Source organism: Xenopus tropicalis, chromosome 2 (genome assembly GCF_000004195.4).
Source record: "Xenopus tropicalis strain Nigerian chromosome 2, UCB_Xtro_10.0, whole genome shotgun sequence".
Classification (NCBI taxonomy): domain Eukaryota; kingdom Metazoa; phylum Chordata; class Amphibia; order Anura; family Pipidae; genus Xenopus; species Xenopus tropicalis.
The window spans coordinates 149,049,199-149,072,214 of NC_030678.2; the positions used below are offsets into that span (position 1 = coordinate 149,049,199).

At 39.0% G+C, this 23,016-nt stretch overlaps 1 protein-coding gene across 6 annotated transcripts in view; it reads left to right on the top strand.

Moving 5' to 3' along the window:
* Positions 1–23,016, top strand: part of LOC100492173 (fibronectin type III domain containing 3A) — an 89,074-nt gene that overhangs the window by 38,656 nt on the left and 27,402 nt on the right. For 5 of the 6 annotated variants that reach the window (XM_018091725.2, XM_004911963.4, XM_004911964.4 and 2 more), the window contains 5 exons: positions 1,115–1,190; positions 12,055–12,131; positions 15,918–16,152; positions 18,996–19,259; positions 20,899–20,957. In XM_018091725.2, coding sequence (XP_017947214.2) covers positions 1,115–1,190; positions 12,055–12,131; positions 15,918–16,152; positions 18,996–19,259; positions 20,899–20,957 — 711 coding nt within the window. Of the gene's footprint in view, positions 1–1,114; positions 1,191–11,058; positions 11,142–12,054; positions 12,132–15,917; positions 16,153–18,995; positions 19,260–20,898; positions 20,958–23,016 lie in introns of those variants that run through there. The other variant, XM_002935746.5, reaches the window with a different exon arrangement.

The following is a 23,016-nucleotide window of genomic DNA, read 5'->3' on the forward strand; positions in this document are numbered from 1 at the left end:
GTGACATTTATATTCTACATATACATTACATATACATTATTATATTGTGAGTCAGTCCCTAAGCCAGTGATCCCCAACCAGTGGCCCAGGAGCAACATGTTGCTCACCAACCCCTTGGATGTTGCTCCCAGTGACCTCAAAGCAGGTGCCTATTTTTGAATTCCTGGTCACATAGGGGCACATAGTTTGCACCCCAGGAACCATTTTCATCCTTGTGTTGCTCTCCAAATCTTTTTACATTTGAATGTGGCTCACAAGTAAAAAGAGGTTGGGGACCCCTGCCCTAAGCTCAGGTAAGTGACAGCACAAAAGAAGATGGGGAGCTACTGGGGCATCTTTGGGGGCACAGATCTTCCCTGCTAAAGGGCTGGGGTTGCCTTAGTCTGATGAAGAAGCTGAAAAACATAATGTTAACCATTTCTTCCCTACTTCATTAGCTAAAGCAGGGGTCCCCAACCTTTCTTTCTTGATTTTTATATTGTACTTTCTAAATTACACTGTTTACAAAGCAAATAATTTACTCTACCATTTAAAATGTTATTCTTGAACCATCAAATGTATTTTTTTTTTAAGTTGTAATATTGGTGCGTAGGCGCCATCACAGTGCATTGAGCTTTCAGAAGGAGCCAGCACTACACATTAGAACTGCTTTCAGGTAACCTAATGTTTCTTCTACTCCCATGTAACCGGAGGAGTCCCAAGCCGGACTTGGATTTCTTACTTTTATCAGAGTGCTATTCTGATATTTACCGGGAGCTGCTACCTTGCTCCCTTCCCATTGTTCTGCTGATCGGCTGCTGGGGGGAGTTGATATCATTTCAACTTGCAGCTCAGCAGTAAAGTGTGACTGAAGTTTATCAGAGCACAGGTCACATGGCTGTGGTACCCTGGGAAATGAAGAATATGGCTAGTCCCATGTGAAATTTCAAAATTAAATATTTTAAAAATTTGTTTTAGCTTTTAAAAAACTGATTTCAATGCAGATAGATCCATGTATGTTTTTCCATGACAGTAGTCCTGTAAGCTTTATTTTTCCTTTAATGCATGTGTTATTAGTGAGGCAGGTCCTCCTTGGTGATTAGTAGTTTATGGTATCTGTTACATTTATTTTCAGGTTATTCTGGTGCAAGTTAATCCAGGGGAGGCATTTACAATAAGAAGAGAAGATGGGCAGTTTCAGTGCATCACAGGTTAGCTATGTTTTCCTATTATTGCTTTTTCCATTTTGTATGTTTCTAATTTCAAATGGAAAGTATTGTGTTTTAATAACGTTATATTCTTCCATTTATTTTCTCTTAAATACATTGCAAGTTATAAGCCTTTATAGAATCGATTTATTGTTCTATATATAACCACATACAAGAAAACAGGTGACTATCTATCTGTGTATATATTTTACACTTCTACAACCTGCTGTATATACTCGCCAACAACCATGCTTTTGAATTTTTATTGCAATGTTTGTGCTGGTTTTTTTTTTTGCAGAATGTGTCCGTACAGTGCCTTGCTACATTTTTGTCACATGGATTCCAAGTACAAACTGCATGACACAGCCATTAATTGCTATTTCTGTGTTTGAATAAGACTAACGCCATTGAGTTAGCTTCCTTTCTTATTTACATTTATAAAATTCCAACTCAAGTGTTTCGAAAATCGTTTGTTTTACAATTAAGTGTAATTAGAGTCGCTTTTAAGCAATTTAGGTTGAAAGCACATTTGTTTGGTTTTTTTTTTTCAAGCGTCTGAGAGGCATAAAAAATCATCTTCTACAAATTCCTAAAAGTACCGATATTTAATGTTTCCAGACTGAAAATACCTGTTTATGTGCTGTAAAGCACAGTGTTGCATTCCTGTGCTTAGCACAGGGGTCTTATACTTTGTCCTTTTAGCCGCTTTACTGTTTTTAAATGATCTAAAGAGCAAAGAAAATACTTCTCCCAGAGAGTCAGCTAATGGCTACTACACTGCTTCCCATAGAAAATAGTCCTATGGCTCCTAAATTTCAGCCTGTTTAGCTTTTATTTAATCTGCAAATTTCTTTAAAGCGGCCCTCCTTCCCCTCCGTTTTTATGCATGCTTAGGGTGCAGAAGGGACTCACCAAAGGTATTCCAGTGGTAACAAGGGGATAAATTAGTACTGGTATGGGATCCATAATGCGGAAACCAGTTATCTAGAAGTACAGGGAGGCCGTCTCCCATAGACTCTATTTTAATCATATATTTAAAAATGTAAAAAATGATTTCCTTTTTCTCTGTAATAATAAAAAAGTACCTTGTACTTGACCCCAAATAAGATATAATTAATCCTTATTGGAGCCAAAACATTCCTGTTGGGTTTAATTAATGTTTTAACATTGTTTTTTAGTAGACTTAGGGCAGATACAAATTACAGAAATATTTCTTATCTGGAAAACCCCGGGTCCCAAGCATTCTGGATAACAGGTTCCATACCTCTATAGGTCTTATGTCAGTGGTAAGCGTTAAACAAGTCTTTGTGCTATATCAGTCTTCTACATCCCCCGTAACTAGCCTCTGTAATGTCAAACATTGAATGACATCTGATTGCAGATTTGCACCCATTTAAAACTCTGCATTAAATACATACTAAACTTTTTGGTGTTACTGGTCCTTTAAGAGCCCTTTAACAAGAGAACAATCGGGATAAAAAGTTTGTCTATGATACCTTAGAAATCTTTTTATAGTCTTCAGTCTGGGGACCGGAAATAAATCAAGGCTGATCTTTCTGTTCACAAACTAACAAAGAAATGGGAATTCTTTCGCCCCCCTTTCTTATGTGCTGCTCCTGAAATAGAAATGTCAGCTCTATGACAGGGAGTCGACTTGCTGAACACATGAATGGGCGCCATTTGTAGCTGAATAATCCATTCATGAAAATCTGTGCACTGCAGAATTTCTGAATGAAGATGACTCATCCAGGGCACAGTCCCAAGCTGCTGCTAAGGACCATTAAATGCTGCTTGACATCACAAGGAAAGCCATATTATAGATGGTCTGGCGGAGAGGAAATTGCCACACGCCTGGAGAAATGGAAAATGTGCAATGCAAATGAGGATGAGTCACCCCTAATTAAAGTCTGAATAAAAAGAAATGAAACATTTTATACGAGGACAAGCCTTTAGATACGACAAAACTCCCTAGAAGCCCTGACTGTTCTCTTTTATTTTGGAGCACAGACTTATTAGATCACTAATAAGATTCCCCGCGATAGTCATTCGTTTGTCCTTAAATGAGCCAGCAAATTGGACGGTGTAGTTGTTAGTTAAAAGAACCATATAAACACTTGTGCTCCGAGAGGGCTGTTAGAATAAAATATCTATTGTTTTCATGCCATTAAGCTGAAATACAAGTCAGCCTCACACAGTTCATATTTCTAAAATAGCCAATTACAGTAGGAATTGAAAATGACAAGTGCATTTACATAAAGGTTTGGGATCTGTTATCCAGAATGCCTGGGACTTTGGATTTTTCAACTGCTGCTGTGGGTGTTTCCTCTAATTTGGGACCTAAAATCTACCGGGCAAAATATAAATGTTTGTTTACATAAGTAGCCATATATATATATTTATACATATTTAGGCAAGTTTTAGGGCTTAATGGCACAGGAGTCCTTTTCTCCCATTTCTATGTAAAACTGTGATCTGTTCTCTGACTGGCTCATTCTTTGCCTGTCTAAAGCATTCTATTGTCTATTTATGTCACCTTAGTAGTTTAGTTTTAATGTATTTATATATTGTATAAGTACAATGCATTTATCTACATTGCCCCGACTAAGTAACCATATAGCTTGCATTCTTATTGTTATTTACACCTAAATAAAGCTTCTTTTTTTGAGCACAATAAATAGAAAAGATAATATAATACGTTCCGCCTTTTCTTTTCATGTAAAATAAATATTTTATTATAAAGCAGTAACAGCCTTATTTGGCTTTGATGCTTTACTACCTTACCAATTATCTCCGAGTAATAGTATGAACATTTTATATTACTGCACCATTTCTTTCTGGCCCACTTTATGAATGTATTTTCTAAACCTTTAGTTTAAACAATGGGACAAAACGAGATAGCTGTCTTGTTTTGTTTGTCTGACAGTTTCAGTCTTTGTTGTGGAAAGAAGCAGGGCTAAATGCTAAAGAATGGCTAACAATCGGCAGGCAGGGTGCTTTATTCTTAAAGGGACAGTATACACCCCTTTTAAAGGAACAGTAACACCAAAAAATAAAAGTGTATAAAAGTAATTAGAATATAATGTACTGTTGCCCTGCCCTGGTAAAACTGGCTTGTTTGCCTTAGAAAGTCTACTATAGTGTATTTAAACAAAGCTGCTGTGTAGTCATGGAGGGCAGCCATTTAAAGGAGAAAAGGTACAGGTAACTTAGCAGATAACAGATAAAACCCCATTATATTCTACAGAGCATATCTATTATCTACTGTGTAACCTGTGCCTTTTCTCCTTTTTTTTCCAGCTTGAATGGCTGCCCCCATGGCTACACAGCTATGTTTATATAAACTGTAGTAGGGTTTCTGTAGCAAACATACAATTTTTACCAGTGCAGGGCAACAGTACATTATACATGTATTACATTAAAACACTTAACTCCGTTAATTAAACTTACATATGAAGCCAGAGGTCAACCTAATAAATTTAAATATTCGATAAGGTATGGGGCGGCTGGTTGCAAACTCACCTAATCAGATTACCATGATGAAAATAGTTACCTAAATAAGATTGTAACTACAGTCTTTCAATCTGTAACTACAATCTTGCAATCTTATTTTGGCTGTACCCTTCCCCCCCCTTTTTCCTCTTCTGTATCCCTATTCCTGTTATATATAGAAAAACGATAAAAATAATTTCTGCAAAAAAAAAAAATTGTTCAAAATTTGCAGTTCAATCATTATCTAATGAGCCGTAGTAGCTGGTGTGTTAACTACTGAAAAAATATATGCTACGTATGAATAATATGGTGGAAGGGGAGAAGTTGATATCCCTTTTAACTTCAATAACCATGTCATTATTTCTCTATATTAAAGTAATACTGGCAGCTCCACACATCTTTTCATACTAACGGAAAGCATAAGGGACATATTTATTATGCTGTGTAAAACTAATTCGCCGAAAAAATGGAGTAAAAAGCTGTGTAAAATAAATGGAAAAGATCGCCGTCTGAACACTGGATATTACGGCCGTTATTTTCCATAAGTTCCGGTGGAAGAAAAAACGCATAAAAAATTACGCCATTTTTACACAGCGAAGCCTGGCGATGTGTGGCGAGTTTTCTCGCCGTTTTTTACACAGCATAATAAATATGACCCTAAGTGTGTGGGGTTGTTCTTGATGATGTGAGACAGGCCAGTGCAAGAGCAATATCTGAAAGCCAGCACCAGGCATAAAGATCCATAAAATCAGAAACTGACCCACATAGAACAAACCTATTCAGAAACCATACAATTGGGCAGACACGTGTGTGGCCACTTTTCTATTGTTAAGTTTGTTTAGGTCCAAATAATCGAAACAGCAGCAAGTGAGGACGAGCTGTGGCTCCTCTTCACTTTTCAGGCACCTGACCAATGTTTGCTGAAAGGAAGCCCCAGTTCATAAAAATATCAAAAATAATAAAAAAACAACAAAACACAAATAGAAGAGTATTGTAGAAATGATACCTATATTGGCTAACAATAAAAATACATTGCAAGCTTTCGGAGCTCTAAGGCCCCTTCATCAGGCAAAATACAAATGAGAACTGAAATGGCACAACATTTAAGGTGGCCATACACGAGCAGATCCGCTCGCTTGGCGATGTCGCCAAGCGAGCGGATCTTCCCCCGATATCCCCACCTACGGGTGGGCGATATCGGGGACCATTTAGGTAAAAAAAATAATAATCCGATCGTTTGGCCCTGGGGCCAGACGATCGGATTATGTGGGCGGCAATGGGGCAGTCGGATCGGGGACCGCATCAACGAGCCGATGCGGTCCCCGATCCGACCAGATTTTCTAACCTGGCCGATCGAGATCTGGCCAATTTCAGGCCAGATCTCGGTCGGCCAGGCCGCTCTGCTCTCCCCATACACGGGCCGATTAGCTGCCGAATCGGTCCAAGGACCGATATCGGCAGCTATAGTCGGCCCGTGTATGGCCACCTTTATACTGATAGATCAAAGAGAAGTGTTTACAAGCAATAAATTAGGAAGTTACAGATAGATAGAGATAACTTGTGAAGATAGTGAAAGTAATTAAGGTTTATTAGGGTGGGTTGTAAATAGTCCAGGGGTCTGGATTCAGTCAGATCAGATAGTGTGACATGAAACCTGACCCCAAATTAAGGCCCTGTCTTAATGTGTTAAATAACTCCATACATTTGAATTCATAGATCTTCCTTTCTCGTTCAGATCCAAAGTTCCCTTTTAGAATTAACACCTACATGTCCTGAAACCTGTGGTCCTGATTGCAGAAGTGTTGTCCCACTGGTGTATTATACACCAGTGGGACAACACTTCTGCAATCAGGACCACAGGCTTCAGGACATGAAAGTGTTAATTCTAAAAGGGAACTTTGGATCTGAACGAGAAAGGAAGATCTATGAATTTAAATGTATGGAGTTATTTAACACATTAAAGGTGGCCATACACGAGCAGATCCGCTCGCTTGGCCCCCGATATCCCCACCTACGGGTGGGCGATATCGGGGAGCATTTAGGTTAAAAAAAAAAAATAATCCGATCGTTTGGCCCTGGGGCCAAACGATCAGATTATGTGGGCGGCAATGGGGCAGTCGGATCGGGGACGAGCCGATGCGGTCCCCGATCCGACCAGATTTTCTAACCTGGCTGATCGAGATCTGGCCAATTTCAGGCCAGATATCAGTCGGCCAGGCCGCTCTGCTCTCCCCATACACGGGCCGATTAGCTGCCGAATCGGTCCAAGGGACCGATATCGGCAGCTATAGTCGGCCCGTGTATGGCCACCTTTAAGGTGGCCATACACGTGGCGATCCGACGATGTTTCGTACGACCATCGGTCGCACGAAACATCGTAAGATCCGCCACACACCATTCAGGGCTGAATCGGCAGGTAAGGAGGTAGAAACAATAGGATTTCTACCTCCTTCTGCCGATTCAGCTCTGAAGGGAGAATTTTGGTCAGGCGCCTTCTATGGCGCCCGATCAAAATTTTCAAACTTGTCCGATCGGCGAGTCGTCCGATATCGGCAGCTTCCTGCGATATCGGTCGACTCGCCGACATGCCATACACGCACCGATTATCGTACGAAACGAGGTTTCGTACGATAATATCGGTGCGTGTATGGCCACCTTTAGACAGGGCCTTAATTTGGGGTCAGGTTTCATGTCACACTATCTGATCTGACTGAATCCAGACCCCTGGACTATTTACAACCCACCCTAATAAACCTTAATTACTTTCACTATCTTCACAAGTTATCTCTATCTGTAACTTCCTAATTTATTGCTTGTAAACACTTCTCTTTGATCTATCAGTATAAATGTTGTGCCATTTCAGTTCTCATTTGTATTTTGCCTGATGAAGGGGCCTTAGAGCTCCGAAAGCTTGCAATGTATTTTTATTGTTAGCCAATATAGGTATCATTTCTACAATACTCTTGTATTTGTGTTTTGTTGTTTTTTTATTATTATTTTTGACACTGGCTAACACGGTACTACAGTTTTTGTTTTGTGATAAAAATATCAGGGTGCCCAAATGGTCAAAAATGGGCAAACTTCCTAACCAAATCTGGGCATGTATAATGTGCTTTAGTTGCAATTGGAAAGAGGCAGCAATACAATTTTCATTTGGAGGTTGTCTCCCTAAAAGTACTTTGTATGCACGTTTTACACATTTATTTTGAACAACAAATTATTGTACGATTTGTTTCCTGCTCACAAATGAGTTTGTCAGGCTCCTGCAACTGAAAAACTACGTTTTTATTGTTACTTTGTATTATTTATCTTTTCCTTCAGGCTCCTTAGGGCAATGACAAACCAGAAAATTAGTCGCCTGTGATAAATCTCCTTTACTGTGGTCTACTTATCTCCTTCAAATGCTTTCCTATTGGTTAAAATGTGAATCACTGGTGGGAAAACATACACAGTGCAGCTACTTTGCAAACATCCTGTGTCATACTCTTTCCTATTCAAATCTGCTTAAGTGCTAAAGTAAAGTGGACCCTTACAAGATAGTTTCCAGAATTCCAAACTGGAGAGCTGCTGAACAAATAGCTAAACAAGCCAGAAACTACAAAAATATCACTGTTTACATCATGCTTAAAGTTAATTTAAAGGGGAAGTACTCATTTTGAAGATTTGAAACATAATCTTCCAGCTTCTGTTTTATATAGAGCAATTTGAACTTTAGGTTTAGTTGTCCTTTAGGTTTCCTGCTATTAACGTAGGTGTATGGAACTTTAACCTGGAGCTTTTAAGCTGCTGTACAGACATTCCCAGCATCCTTCTGTGTCACTGCTCTCGTTTTGTTATGGGAACAAACTGAACAACTTGTGTGCATTATACTTTCTGTATCAGAGAAGGGCAGTCAGTGGTCATATATAAGATGCTGAACTACAACATGCAGTTCTTACTACTTGCACTATAAGTGCAGCAGACTCCAAATTAGCTGGATCACGGCAGTAGTGCACCTTACAACCTTAATGTTTATATACAGCTACCTTGCTAGATCCATTTTTGTCTGCACTGTATTGTTATAAAAATAAAACCCAGCCAGAAGTAGCAGCATGTGTGGAAAGAATAGATGGATGCCTATTCCTGGCAGTCAGGGCTATTGATCCACTGCAGACTGTTCCTGCTTGATTGGTGCTGTGACAGCGTCAGCCTGCATATCTATTGTTTCTGCTGCTGCTGCTGTGGCCTTTGTGTTTGATCCTGTCATTGCTTGCGTCAGTGATACATATCAGTGTTGATGTGATGTCAAAGTGTGGGTGTTCAGTTAGAGAGACAGCGTTCATCTAATGCGCTGCTGTAAAAATCCAGCACTGTTTCCTCTCAGGGAATAACAAGCAGAGTGATTCATCGCTGCTCACATTAGCCCAATGCTAAGTATAGAACCATTCACGACCTGCACATCTGCATGGATTAGTATCTCGGCTGGCTAAATTAAGAGTGCCAAAAGGCTTGGATTAATAAACACAGGAAAAAATAGCTTGTACCAAGTCCTAAAGTAAACCCTGCCACCTAGACCAGAGCTGTGCTTCAGGGAGGGAGCGAGGCATAGGGATAAACAAGTTTAACCATTAAATGGGTGGGTTAGTGCGCGCGTGTGTGTGCGCTTAGAGTTGGAAACATTTTCATTCTTTTGTGCCATTTACTATTATTGATGACACCATTGAAAATATCTATTCTCTCACAGTCATAGACAGCAATGAAAAGAAAAAGAAAAGGCATATCTTTTTCACCCACACTGCTAGTGGGTAGCCTTCACTTATTTTATATTGATAATTCTCGAGCAGGACTCCTTATACCAGGAGGCCCTGGCATTTCACATACACAGCAGCACTTAATTCTGGGGACATTAGAAGTCACCCCAGAGTTCCGTGATCTGTGTAAAAGAAATCAGCCTTCAGCCTCATACCTTTATAGCGTTATGGAACTCCTCTGGGACTTCTTGTGTTTTTTTAACAGGGGGTACATTATGCAGAATTTTATAGCAATGCTAAAGGCAACATTAAAATTATTCACTATATTATGTCAGAGATATGGTCTAGACTGGGGGTCCACAACTTTATTTACCAGTGAGTTGCATTAAAATGTAAAAAATAGATGGGGAGCAACACAAGCATGTAAAGAGTTCCTGGTGGTGTCAAATATGGGCTGTGGTTGGATATTGGTAGCCCCTATATGGACTGGCAGCCTGTAGGAGGCTCTGCTTGGCAGTACACATGGCTTTAATGCAACTAAAGCTTACATTCAAGCCAGAAATTCAAAAATAAGCACCTGCTTTGAGGCCACTGGGAGCAATATACAAGGGGTTGGGGAGCAACATGTTACTTGTGAGCCACTGGTTGGGGATCACTGGTCTAGAGGTAATTTACTAAATAAGGTGAGATAGACTGTAGCTACAGTGGAAAGCTCTTGGCAAACAATTATTGTTTATGTAGGCACACTCTGATTTTCAGGTGCCCAAGGGCATTAAATTCAGTGGGTTCAAGTTCTTTATTAGCATGTTTTAAAATGCCTAATCTCCTGTAGCTCTTATAGAATTTTTGTTTAACATGTTGCATTAAGATGTTATTAAACTACAACTTTCAGCATTCCATAAAAGCTGGAGGTTGCTTGTAGTTTTACAGATTGCTGGAGGGCCTACAATTAGTCCATTCCCACTGTAAAGTATATCAATTGCATTATATAATTAAATGTAGTAACATTTACAGATACGTGTGTGCTGACCTATTAAAAAATAAGTTGCAACTTTTTTTTATATTTTTTTTTTTTATATAGTTTTTTAATCATTAGCCTTGCTCTTTTGCCTCTGTCACTGACACCTACTTTTCATTACTTACCTTTCTATTCAGACCCTCATGTAGTCATCTGGTCATCTTCTAGTCTCTTATTTAAACCACTCTCTCGTTACTACAGTATATTGGACCCTAGCAACCAGATGGCCTCTGAAATTCTGAACTGCTAACTAAAAAGCTAAATCATTTTTTAAAAAATAAAGTCCATTTTTTTTTTAAGAATACAATTGTCTAGATCATGCTTTAACTTGTATAGTGTACTTCCATTTTCACTACCTTTGTGTATGACTGGGAAGTAGCTTGCCAGTACATAAGTACATAGTCTGTAATATTACACAGCCCTGGAATGGAAATGCAGCAGCGCTAATGAAGCCTGGGTTCCTATAATAAATAATAGAATTGCTTGATGATTGCTGGTGCCTGGGAAGTGCAGCTGTTGCTTTGTCCTATGAACAATAATTGGCTACATTTTCCTTTATTGCACTCACACCTCCTGGCTCACCCTCTACTGTAATTCACGTGACTCAGTCATGTGACCCAGGCTTGCTTTCCTTTCTCCTGCATTACCTACTAACGTGTTTCCTACGTGCGTCCCTTGGATCTGATGTGTGTCACAGCTGTTACACAGACATGAGTGGTAAGAGCTCAACCTTGCACGTACCAGCATGTACAAAAGGCGTACGACATGCTGCTCATCCGTGAAAAGATGTGCACTCACACAAATTGCCTAGGAGTCTAAACCTTATCACGTGCTCCTGTTATCCATATGTTAGGTGGAACACACCGGTATTCCTCCTCTGTGGGCGAGTACTCTGTGTTCTGGTGTATTCATTGTGTACTGTGTGGGTATTTGCATATTAATAGGTGTATTTAGCTGCTGCTTTGTGCAAAAGAGACGGGGACCAAGCTGTGAGCAAGTGTTTTCAGGCAGCCATGTGCCGACCGAGAGCAACCGAGAGCTGGATCTTCTGACTCAATCAGCCATTTGCTGAATCACACAGTCCCGTGCTGATATGCATTGCAACAGAAGCATTGCAGTGGTTTCTTTATCAGAAATTCTGCTAAATGTCAGCTTTTACCCCTGGGTACAGTCAGGTGGCAGTTTTACCATTTTATTTGTTGTGACAGATTGTGCTAAATGCTTCTGCTTCCAGCTTCTCTGTTGCATAACACTGTCAATACTAGGGTGGGATTATATTAACCCATTCATTGATTTCATACCATTATATATAACTGTTCAGTCTCAGTTGCAACTCATGTGCCCCCTAAAATAAGTTAAGAACTATCCACATTGCAATCCATGTGTTTTTGTATGTTTTTAATAATACAGAACACTGAAATATGACAATTGAAATTAAAATGAGTGATGTGCAGTTAACAGTTTTTACATTGCTTTTCTTTTGCCTAATAAAAAATGCTTTGGTGGCAATGTACATATGGTATAATATCTAGTTAGAGAGTATTTATTTGGCTTAAATATATGGTTTATTGATTGCTGATTACTTCCAGTTTCTGCCTTGCATTTAAATAAACTCCCTTCTCTTTGACAGGCCCTGCTCAGGTTCCAATGATGTCACCAAATGGCTCTGTGCCCCCAATATATGTGCCTCCAGGATACGCCCAGCAGGTATATTTGTTCTACAAGCCTTTACATGATGTCATCGTAATATAATTTGAAATTATGTGTCGTAGGTTGAATTCATTTTCTAGAAATCTATTTTTTTTCCAGCTATGTTTAATGCTCTTAAGATCTTGAAATTGTTTTCATACCAGACTGACTGAGAAGGAGATTGGATTGAACGGAATTACAGCCTATACAGATTGTTTGTTTTATATGTGATGGGCCAACATTTTCTGTAGCACGTGATATGGTGGTCAGACAGAAACAGACCTTTAGCTACATAAATGCATATTATTAGACGGAAAATTGAGGACCTTGCATAATGAAACTCAGCCTGAAGGAAATTGTAATAGGGTACAACAAGTGGCAATTGTGTGACAGTGTTAAAGCAGAACTCATGCTTTAAAAAACACATAGGCTGTCCTTATACCTACCAGGAGGCCTACTGGTAGTAAAAACCCAAACTTAATTGGATCAGTACACTGAAAACAAAACAATTTCTATACCTTTAAGTCCAATTTACATAAATTAAAAACAGTGGTTGGCCAGCCTACTCAATGTATATTAACAATAGATTAGAAGTTAAAAAAAAATCATTTACATCTACAAAGGCAGTTAGCAACTTCCACTTTTCCCTGCAGCGATTTCCACATAATACCACTTTCATAAAAGGCACTTGCGTCAAATTGCACTCATTGCACTTCCATATAGTTGTGCTGAGTGTTGCTCAGTCCCTCCTGCCTTCTGTTACAAATCAGGAACTGCTTCTCCTATGGCCGCTGGGGAACCCTGAAGCTACTGCCATCTGCTGACCTTATGCATTTTGTGTTCCCTTAACACTTAGTCATACGCACTTAAATCCATTTTGGCGAGTCAGATTCAAATGCAGGGGGTGCAGTGCATTTGCATCATGAGTGACCCATTTGCGACAATTTTGATTGAATTCTAGGGATGAACGCTGCATATTTGCTTTCCAAATTTCACTTGCATTCTCATTAAGGTAAGTGAATGCACCCTTATATAGCTAGCCCATAAAAATATTTATCAATAATAAAATTCATTAGTGACAAATAGTAGAGAACCCTCATAAATTTCATAAAAAGTTAACACAGCAGATTGTTCAGATTACATTTTTCCACAACTGATACTCATAGCCCTTATTAGAGCAAAGTATTGCATTGTGCTTAAACAGGGATACACAGGGAGCAATTAGAGGCTTGATTAAACAGACACACAGCTTAGAATACTGGTCCCATGAAGTTGTGTTGCAGTAGGGACGAGCACCTTTTTTCGGCAGGCATGGATTTACTGCGAAATTTCACAGTTTTCCATTGTAAATTTTTTTTTTGCTAAACTGCAGCAAAAATTTGCAGTGACAAAAAAAGTAGTGTCAAAAACATTGCAGCCGCGGCAATAAAGTCGCGGTCACATCAAAAGTGTTGTGGCTGCATCAGAAAAGGCTGGAGTGAGCAAATTCCTACCATAGTAACCAGAACACTTCCTACTTTCAGCTCTCTAACTTCTGAATTAGTCAGTGACTTTAGGGGGGGAGCACATGCCACATAACTGTTTAGTAAATTTGTGAGCACGCAGGTCAGATTAAAAAACAGGCCAGTCGTTGGTGCCCCTACAGGGGCTGATTAGCTGCCACTTCGGTCCAAGGGACCGATATCGGCAGCTAGAATCGGCCTGTGTATGGCCACCTTTAGAGATTCCTAAAGGGAAAGTTGTGTTCTGGCCACTCTAGCCTTTATAGATTACATTTTTGGGTAACTAACTGTATTTAAATCATTTTTTATTGTGGGCAGTCTATCTATTTTACCCTGTTTCGTTTTTACACCGAACTATTCCTTTAAAGGGGAACTCCAGCTTCCCAACCAAAATGTGTTTAAGAGCTCCACACAACACAGAAATCCCTAATATACCTATCGCTGTAATTTGTTCCTTCAAAATGTTTGAATAAATACCATTTTTATATGCTGAAATCCAGCTGCAAAACAGTTCTTCTCTTTCTGCATCAATTGATATCCTGGCAGGGGAGGAGGAACTAAAACATTTATGTTATAAATTGTAATAACTTTCCACAGCTTACAGACAGCATGCAGGAACTACATAACCCATAATGCATTGCACTGCAATGTTTTTTTTCCTTATTGACATAATGCGTGCAGGGAATTGTGGGATTTAGGGGATGGAGGCTGCAGACAATCGACTACTGTTACAAAGTAGTCAACCAGATCAGAAGGGGAACAGAGGGCCAGGCTTAGGTAATCTTGAAAAGGTTGAATATTTTTTAATTGATGTATATTATTGCTTGTAATTATGTTTTCTTTCAAAAAGCTTAATTTGTGTTTGGGTAGAGTTCCTCTTTCTTGATAACTGGCCGACCATTCTTCATAACTGAGGCCTTCCATACCAGTTATCAGGTTAATGGCCATTTTAAGCTCTGACATCCAAAACTACATTACATATTCTTGAAGAATTTTTAAAAATATATATTCATTCAAGGGATACCCACTAAAGCAGATGCTGCTCAAGGCACAGACCATTGGGTGGCCTATATAGAAAATACAAGCCTGTTACGATATTACATCTTAAATGGATTCAAATTTTCTACATAGTTTTGTATAAATGTAAAGCACAGATAAGTTGGTTATATATTGTCCGACTGCTGCCAACAGAATCCAGAAATCTGCAAAATAAATGCTCATTGAAGGATTGGTCAACAAGATTCAGTCCATCCCATCTATGGTCAGATTTAATTTTCATACTAAAAGTTGATTTTAACTTAGCAAGCCACTTAAAAAGAGCCCTGCTCATTAGTGCTTACAAACTAAGCAATGGAAACACAAGTTGAGATCTGGGAACTTATCTATCTGAATAACATTCAGATTATCCACATATGCTTGTGAGCTTGTGGTTATGTGTACAGTATCATTCCATGGTGTAAAGTAGCTCATTTTATGGCTCATATAAACATTGTAATAGCCCTATCACTCCATTACGTGAAAACATATGTACAAACAACATCTTCAAATTACACCTGCCAGCACATTTGTTCTGCTGTCCAACATTTACCTTTAAACTTTGTCGACAGAAGGGTGGTTAATCTTTAGCGACCGTGTTTAATCTAACATGAGCAAACAGAAAGGTAGTTTTGGGATCCCAGCTGATGGATGAGCCCCTTTGTTTCAGATGCATGTGCTGGAATCCAGTACCTGTGCAAAGGTGCTCCCTCCTGAAACTGTGTAGTACAGACAGCAGTATGGGATTTTATAGAAAGGCAGAAGGTGATTTCATTTTGTAAGTGTACATTTGGTGTCACCAGAATGTGACTGCAGTATTAATGCTGTTCCCCTGGCTACATCTGGCTCATATGCCCAAACTAAATACAAACCTGTCCATTCTGCTTTTGACATGGAGCCAGCTTTTCATTTCACATCGTAGTTCAGTCACTATGCAAGTCTTCCTGTCCTTGTTTACATTTAGCCTGACTGCAGCTTCTATGGGCCCTTTAGAGCGATGTCAGGCTGGGTGCTTTTTTGCCTGCAGGAGAAGCCTTTTCTTGCAGAAGACTAAGCTGTAATTTGTAATCTGCAAAGATGACCACATATGACTTCATAAGTTTTTGGTTAGTTTGGCCAGTTCTGCATTTTCATCTCTAGCTGTTATCTAAATTTGAACAACAGATCCTTAAAAATAATGCTAAAAAATGTATTCAGCTATTTAGCAACTTTAGCAACGCTATTAAGCTAAATTAAGCAACTTATATTTTCTATATAACCCATATAGGTAATTGAGGATAATGGTGTGCGTAGAGTTGTAGTGGTTCCACAACCCCCTGAGTTCCATACAGGCAGCCATGCGGTCATACATCGACCCCCACCTCCAATACCAGGATTCATTCCTCTTCCAGCTATGATGCCTCCCCCACCTCGACACATCTACTCACCAGTGACTGGAGCAGGAGATGTGGCCTCCCAGTATACCCCACAGTATCATGCCGCACAGGTATATGGAGATCTCGGTAAGTAGTTGCCATAATTTTCTGTCTTTAGATAATTAGTTAAAGACCTTAGGGGTCATTTACAGGAGTGAAAGCAAAGTGCAAAGCGTAAAAAATGGGTGCAATCAATCATTTTTGTATGTTTTGCTGAATTGCCACAAGTTTCTGCACTTTGTTCCAAAGTTGAGAATTGGTATTTTTCTGGACTGCTCTAGACCTGCTTAGAAGCACACAGTATATGTTTTTTTTTTATAATCCATAATTGGTCAATACAGTATACCTTTAAGTAATGCTAGATGGTACTAATTCTCGGCCTGTGGATAACCGCAGGCCAAGATCATCTCCTACACTGGCATTAGCCTTTCCTTGTGACTGCACTCAAAGCCATTATGTTGGCTTAGGTGAATGCTCTGAAATGCATACGCGCGGTTTTCAGCAACAAAATCCATGTGCCTGCACCCGGGCTGGCACAATGGCTTCAGGTAAAGGCTAATGTCAGCATAGGGGATGAGTCTCAGCCTTAGTTATCCACAGTCTGAGAATCAGCGCTGTCTGGCATTAGCCATAACCTTTATTAGAGTGACCCACCAGTTAGATACCCAGTGCTACCACCACCACGCTTCCCATGATTTGGAAATCACTGCCCTAATGTATACCGGTTGGCACAATGGGTATTGCACTCTCAGTTCAACAATGAAAAAGAGACCAAATTCCAGTCCCCCATCATCGTTGGTACTCATGGGAAAACTTCTGTTTCATGTAGTCTTGTTGTACCTAAACTAGCTCTTTATTTTTGAAGAAACAACTATCTGATTTATCTTCCTGTTATTGGGAGCACCATGCTTAAGGTTGTTAAACAACATTAAAAAATGAAGAATTGTTTGTTAGGTCACTTCAGGAAAAGGCTGTATGCTGGCGATGACAGAATGTTTTTTCTCATAATAGATCCCTATATCAATTTCTAAAAATTTCCACTGAAGGAAAATTTAACCGTGTATGAAAGTTTTCATTAACGTAACCTTCTGATTCTCAAAGCACCTGGTAACATTAGTCTTACAAAACATGTGCTCAGAACTCTGCCTCTGGGTTAAATGAGACTCACCCACGTCATCAGGCAAAGTCTATTTTTGTCTGTGCAGAAAACTAGAGCGGTAATACAAGCATAATCTTTTGTGAGCATCACTAAATATGCAAAAGTTTTACAGTTTTCTTTGTTGTATATGGTTTTTTAAAATAAATTTTACATTGATTTTTATTCGGTAACATTTTATGGATCCAAGTGCTAGATGTGCTTGCTTTCATCCTGATAAATGCTACCAAAGACTAGATCATTTCATGCTTTTATGGCTTCCTTATGATAAATTCTAAATTACTGATTATGAAATTGTATGACTGTTTTTACCATTCATGCTCATAGTTACCTGCTGTATAGTTTAAATAGAAATCCAAAAGAAATGTAAAAAAATAAAAAGGCTCATTTACAAACCCAAGTACTAGTGCACAGCACAATAGTGCTTGCCATATTATGTAATTTTCAACAGTATTCACAGGTACTTGCATGAATACATACCTCTATATTTACTTGCTTTGACATAGATGAGGCCTCTAATATACAGGTATGGGATCCCTTATCCGGAAACCTGTTATCCAGAAAGTTCTGAATTACGGAAAGGTCATCTCCCATTATAAAACAGTACCTTGTACTTGATCCCAACTAAGATATAATTAATCCTTATTGGAGGCATAACATGCCTATTGGGTTTATTCAATATTTAAATGATTTTTAACTTAAGTTATGGAGATCCAAATTACAAAAAGATCCCTTATCCGGAAAACCCCAGGTCCCAAGCATTCTGGATAACAGGTCCCATACCTTTATAACATTACTTTATAGCCTCCTTGTAGAGTGTAAGCTCTTTTGGGCAGAGCTCTCTTCACTTCTTGTATCGGTTATTGATTGCTTTATATGTTACTCTGTATGTCCAATGTATGAAACCCACTTGTACAGCGCTGCGGAATATGTTTTTGCTTTATAAATAAATGTTAATAATAATAATAGCCAGGGAGTTTTTTCATTAAAGGCGCTCTTATCTAAGTCACTCTAACTCTTTTTTGCTAATAATTCATGGCAAAAAACAGCAGCAGAGAAACTGCAATATACTTTAGGCTAATGCCAGACAAATTCTGCCCTATGCCTCCTACATGTGCCTGCACCTGAATAAATGGAATATGCTCGGGTGCAGGCACATGTAGCTGATATATGCATAAAAACGCGAGAGTGCATTGTTTTGCGTTTTTATGCGTATATGCAGCTCTTGATTTTAATGGACAGCACCTACTGCTGTACAAATACTCAAATTTTTATTTTCAAGCAATCCCATGTGTGTAGTCGTGCCATCGCAGTAAGTGGCTTATTGCTTGCATGGTTTTTGTAGGGTTTGGAGCAGTAGTGGTGTTTCCTCCTCTGGCAGAGAAAATGTGATGTGTAACATTAGGACACTTGTCGCACCTGACAGGGACTTAATAGTAGAAACCCAGACTGAGTTTGAGGGCCTAAAAACTTTAAACTTAAGTTAAGGCACTACAGTTTATTTTGAGGATTATGAGTTTTTGTACATCATTTTTATACTTGTAATATAAGATGATACATAGGACACTTTCTATGTAGTGACCATCAAATTGGCTGCGACTAATTGAAGATTCCTATCCATTATCCTGAGTGGGAAGACTTAAAACTTTCCAGTAACCTCTGTCAGCCAAGGCACAGTGCTAAGGTCATATGGAAAAGTTAGCAAGAAATAAGAACTCAAGTGAATAAACTGCAGTAATTGGTGTCCAGACTAAGTTCTTCCCTGTAATTTCAGATACTCTTTCTACGCATGGACGATCTAACCTCAGAGATGAAAGATCCAACAAAATACATGAGAGGTTGCAGAAAAAGCTCAAAGACAGACATGGAGTACAGAAAGAGAAGCTTAACAGCCCCCCATTCTCACCCAAGAAAAGCACTTCTCCAATAAATGAATCAAATGGACTTGTAAAAGGCCAGAATTCAGGCTTAAATACAGGGCAGACAAAGAACAAGCACAAAGGGAAAGGTGGCTCTCCAGGGGAGACAGAAATACAAGGTAGTGTGCCCAAGAGCACTTTCATAACTGGAAAATATAACCACAACTTCCAGTAAGTTTCGAATGTTAGTTTGTGGCACAGTGGTTAGGATCATTACCTTGCAGTTTTTGGCTTGATGCCAAGCAGGGCACTGTCTGTATTGAGTTTACATAGTCTACCCTTCTGTCTTTGTTTGTTTCATTCAGATGCTCCTTTCCAGAGTCCAAAAACTAATATTTTAATTTATATGTGTGCCTATGGGTAAAATTTTAGATTGCAAGCTCCACTGGGGCACAGATTGATGTGAATAATTATAATGTGCAGAATTGCCCATATTTTGGGCACATCAAGCAGTGACAGACAAATCTCCCCATAAAGACACCCTCCTAAGCATTTTTGAGTAAAGGCCCATGACAGGTATTTGTTATCCAATTGAGAAGAATGGTGGTCAAGCTGCCATTGTTCAGTATGCTAAAAGCATTTTTAAGTGATCATGAGATGTATGAAGAGATTTAATAGTCTGTTTCTTAGGCCAGAATTAAATGTTATTTGTTTTTGCTGGTTGCAGAGACCATTGGTAAGTTAAAGGAACAGTAACATCAAAAAATTAAAGTGTATAAAAGTAACTAAAATATAATGTGCTGCTGCCCTGCACTGGTAAAAGTTGTGTGTTTACTTCAGAAAGTCTACTATAATTTATATAAATAAGCTGCTATGTAGCCATGGGGGCAGCCATTCAAAGGAGAAAAGGCACAGGCACTTAGTAGATAACAGATAAAACACTATTGTATTCTACAGAACTTATCTGTTGTCTGCTATGTAACCTGTGCCCTTTCTCCTTTTTTCCAGCTTGAATGGCTGCCCCCGTGGCTACACAGCAGCTTATTATATAAATTATAGTAGTGTTACTGTAGCAAACACACCAGTTTTACCAGTGCAGGGCAACAGTGCATTATATTTTTATTATTTTAAAGCTCTTTCATTTTTTGGTGTTACTGTTCCTTTAAGCTTCAACACCCTCTTAACAAGACATGGGTGTTCTTAAAGTGATACTGACAGAAGTAACCTTTTTTACATCTTTCATAACATTGTCTTTGCATGAGGTTTATAATTTTGCCATAAACGTATTTCCTGAGGCTTTTACATTCCCTATCTGATCCCCCATGTTCCCCTATGAGGGGGCGGCCATATTTGTGCAGCAGGAGTCCGTAAGCATTAGAAGCTATAACTGACAGGCTGAGAAGGGACAGTCAGGTTGGCAAAACAGTCAGGTTTAGGGAGTTCAATTAATAATTACTAACAAAAGCAGCCATATCAGTGAAAAATGATCAACATGACCTATAGGGAACTTTTTATGTAGATTCATATTTTAAAAAGTAGTTTTTTTGTGTCAGTATCACTTTAACATAACATTTTTTACCCACCATTTTGGTATAAAACAGAATAAATGGAGTATAAAAGAATAAATGGAGGAAAGGATAGTAAATAGTATGTATAAGAAATAATTAAAGAAAGCGAGTAAATAGAGAAGGGTAAAGTGGGCCAAAAGTCTAAGATTTTCTGGTGGGCCCTTGGCACCCCACTCTGACACTGATCTATGATCTATTTCTGGATTCTAAAGCATACACAGTAGTTAAGTCCCTGTTATTTCCTTTACAGAAAAAGATGATGAAACAAAGGCACTCGAAGCACTGCTCTCAACGGTTTCCCAACCTGTGGTAAGTCTTTTAAAAGGGCCACCATCATCTTTTATTTTCTCTTGGATTTTGTTAATTTTTTATAGATTCCATATAGACAAGCAAGGGCAAAATAAGGGCAAACATACATAAAGTGCTGTGCAGTTTCTTATTTATTGTAAAACTGTCCAACCAGGGGTCTGCAGGCTGCACGAGAGCTTTTAAAGGACTAAAAGGTTTTCAATCAGTGAACAGCCTCTTTGAAATATCGAAATAACTTCCACTCTAGGGGGCTGATTTACTAAGACACGAATTCGAATCCGAATTGAAAAAATTCCGATTGGAAAACGAACATTTTGCGACTTTTTCGTATTTTTTGCAATTTTTTCGGCGCCTTTACAACTTTTCGGAAATTATCGCGACGTTTTCGTTACCAATACGATTTGCAAGTTTTAACCCTACGAAAAAATCGTGACTTTTCGCGCAAGTTTTAACGCTACGAAAAAATCGCCAGATTTTGCGCAACTTTCGGAATGGCTACGAAAAACTCGCGTTTTTTCGCACAAATCGCATTGGTAACGAAAAAGTTGCGATAATTTCCGAAAAAATTGCAAAATACCGATCATTACGAAAAAAACGCAATTGGACGCATTCGGCCCGTTCGTGGGTTAGTAAATGTGCCCCTAGGTGTTAAAAGGTTAGTAGTAAGGGTGAAGACACACTGAGCTACTAGTAGCAGCTACTTTTTTACAGCTACTAAACTCCAGAAAATACCTTGTCAGAGACAATACTGAGCATTGGCTCTTCTAAAACACGTAGAAATGATCAGCATTGTGTATTTCAGTAGCCATGACACATCGCTGCTAAGATTAGCTTTGTGTTTCTTCACCCTAAAGGTGGCCATACACGGTAAGATCTGTTTGCTTGGTGAGGTCTCCAAGCAAGCGGATCTTCTCCTGATATCCCCACCTACAGGTGGGCGATATCAGGCTAATTTGGTCGTTTAGAACAGTGGGTATAGGTGCCCGTCCGGTTTGGGGACCACATCACAGAGACGATCTAAAGGACCAATGTCAGCAGCTAGAATCGGCCCGTGTATGACCACCTTTAGGCTGCAGCATCTCCTTAATCACTTTGAATTGCTTCTCCTACTCTAAGGGGTTTTTATTAGTTGTAATATTAGTGAGTAGGCAGCCATCTCAGTGCATTGTGCATCTGAGCTTTCAGAAAGAGGCAGCGCTACACATTAGAACTGCTTTCAGGTAACCTATTGTTTCTCCTACTCCCATGTAACTGGAGGAGTCCCAAGATGGACTTGGATTTCTTACTATTGAGTGCTATTCTGATTTCTACTCGGAGCTGCTATCTTGCTCCCTTCCCATTGTTCTGTTTATCGGCTGCTGGGAGGGGGGAGATATCACTCCAACTTGCAGCACAGCAGTAAAGTGTGACTGAAGTTTATCAGTGCACAGGTCACATGACTGTAGCACCCTGGGAAATGAAGACTATGGCTAGCCCCATGTGAAATTTCAAAATTAAATATAAAAAAATCTGTGTTTTTAAAAACAGATTTCAATGCAGGATTCTGCTGGAGAAGCTCTATTAACTGATGTGTTTAAAAAAAACAAAAAAAACATGTTTTCCCATGACAGTATTCCTTTACTGTAACATGTAACAGATTTGCCCTATTTATTAACCAATATCAGTTATTTGCTTTAATTAAGCCAAAGCCGTTATAGTGCATACCTTTATTATAATAAAGATACCAAGATTTAGTCAAACACAAAGTTCCTGGGAAGTGGCATCCACAGGTTTTCCAAAAATAAAACATCCAGTGGTAGCCTAGATTGCTGAAAGACATATTCGCAGTCTGCTAAATGCTTTATTACTTTGGGGACCACACCTGTGTTCAAGTACTTGCTTTCATTTTATGTTTTATCCTCATAAACTCAGTTGCTCCCTGCATCTCATCAGCAATAGAAATGCATATAAAAGTAAGATGCTTTTTTTTTTTTTTGTTGCTTTGAAGGTTCATTGTTGGTTCAGTCTCGATACACATGAAAGTAAGGCACACAAAGCATCTGAATCTTTAGAACTTTCT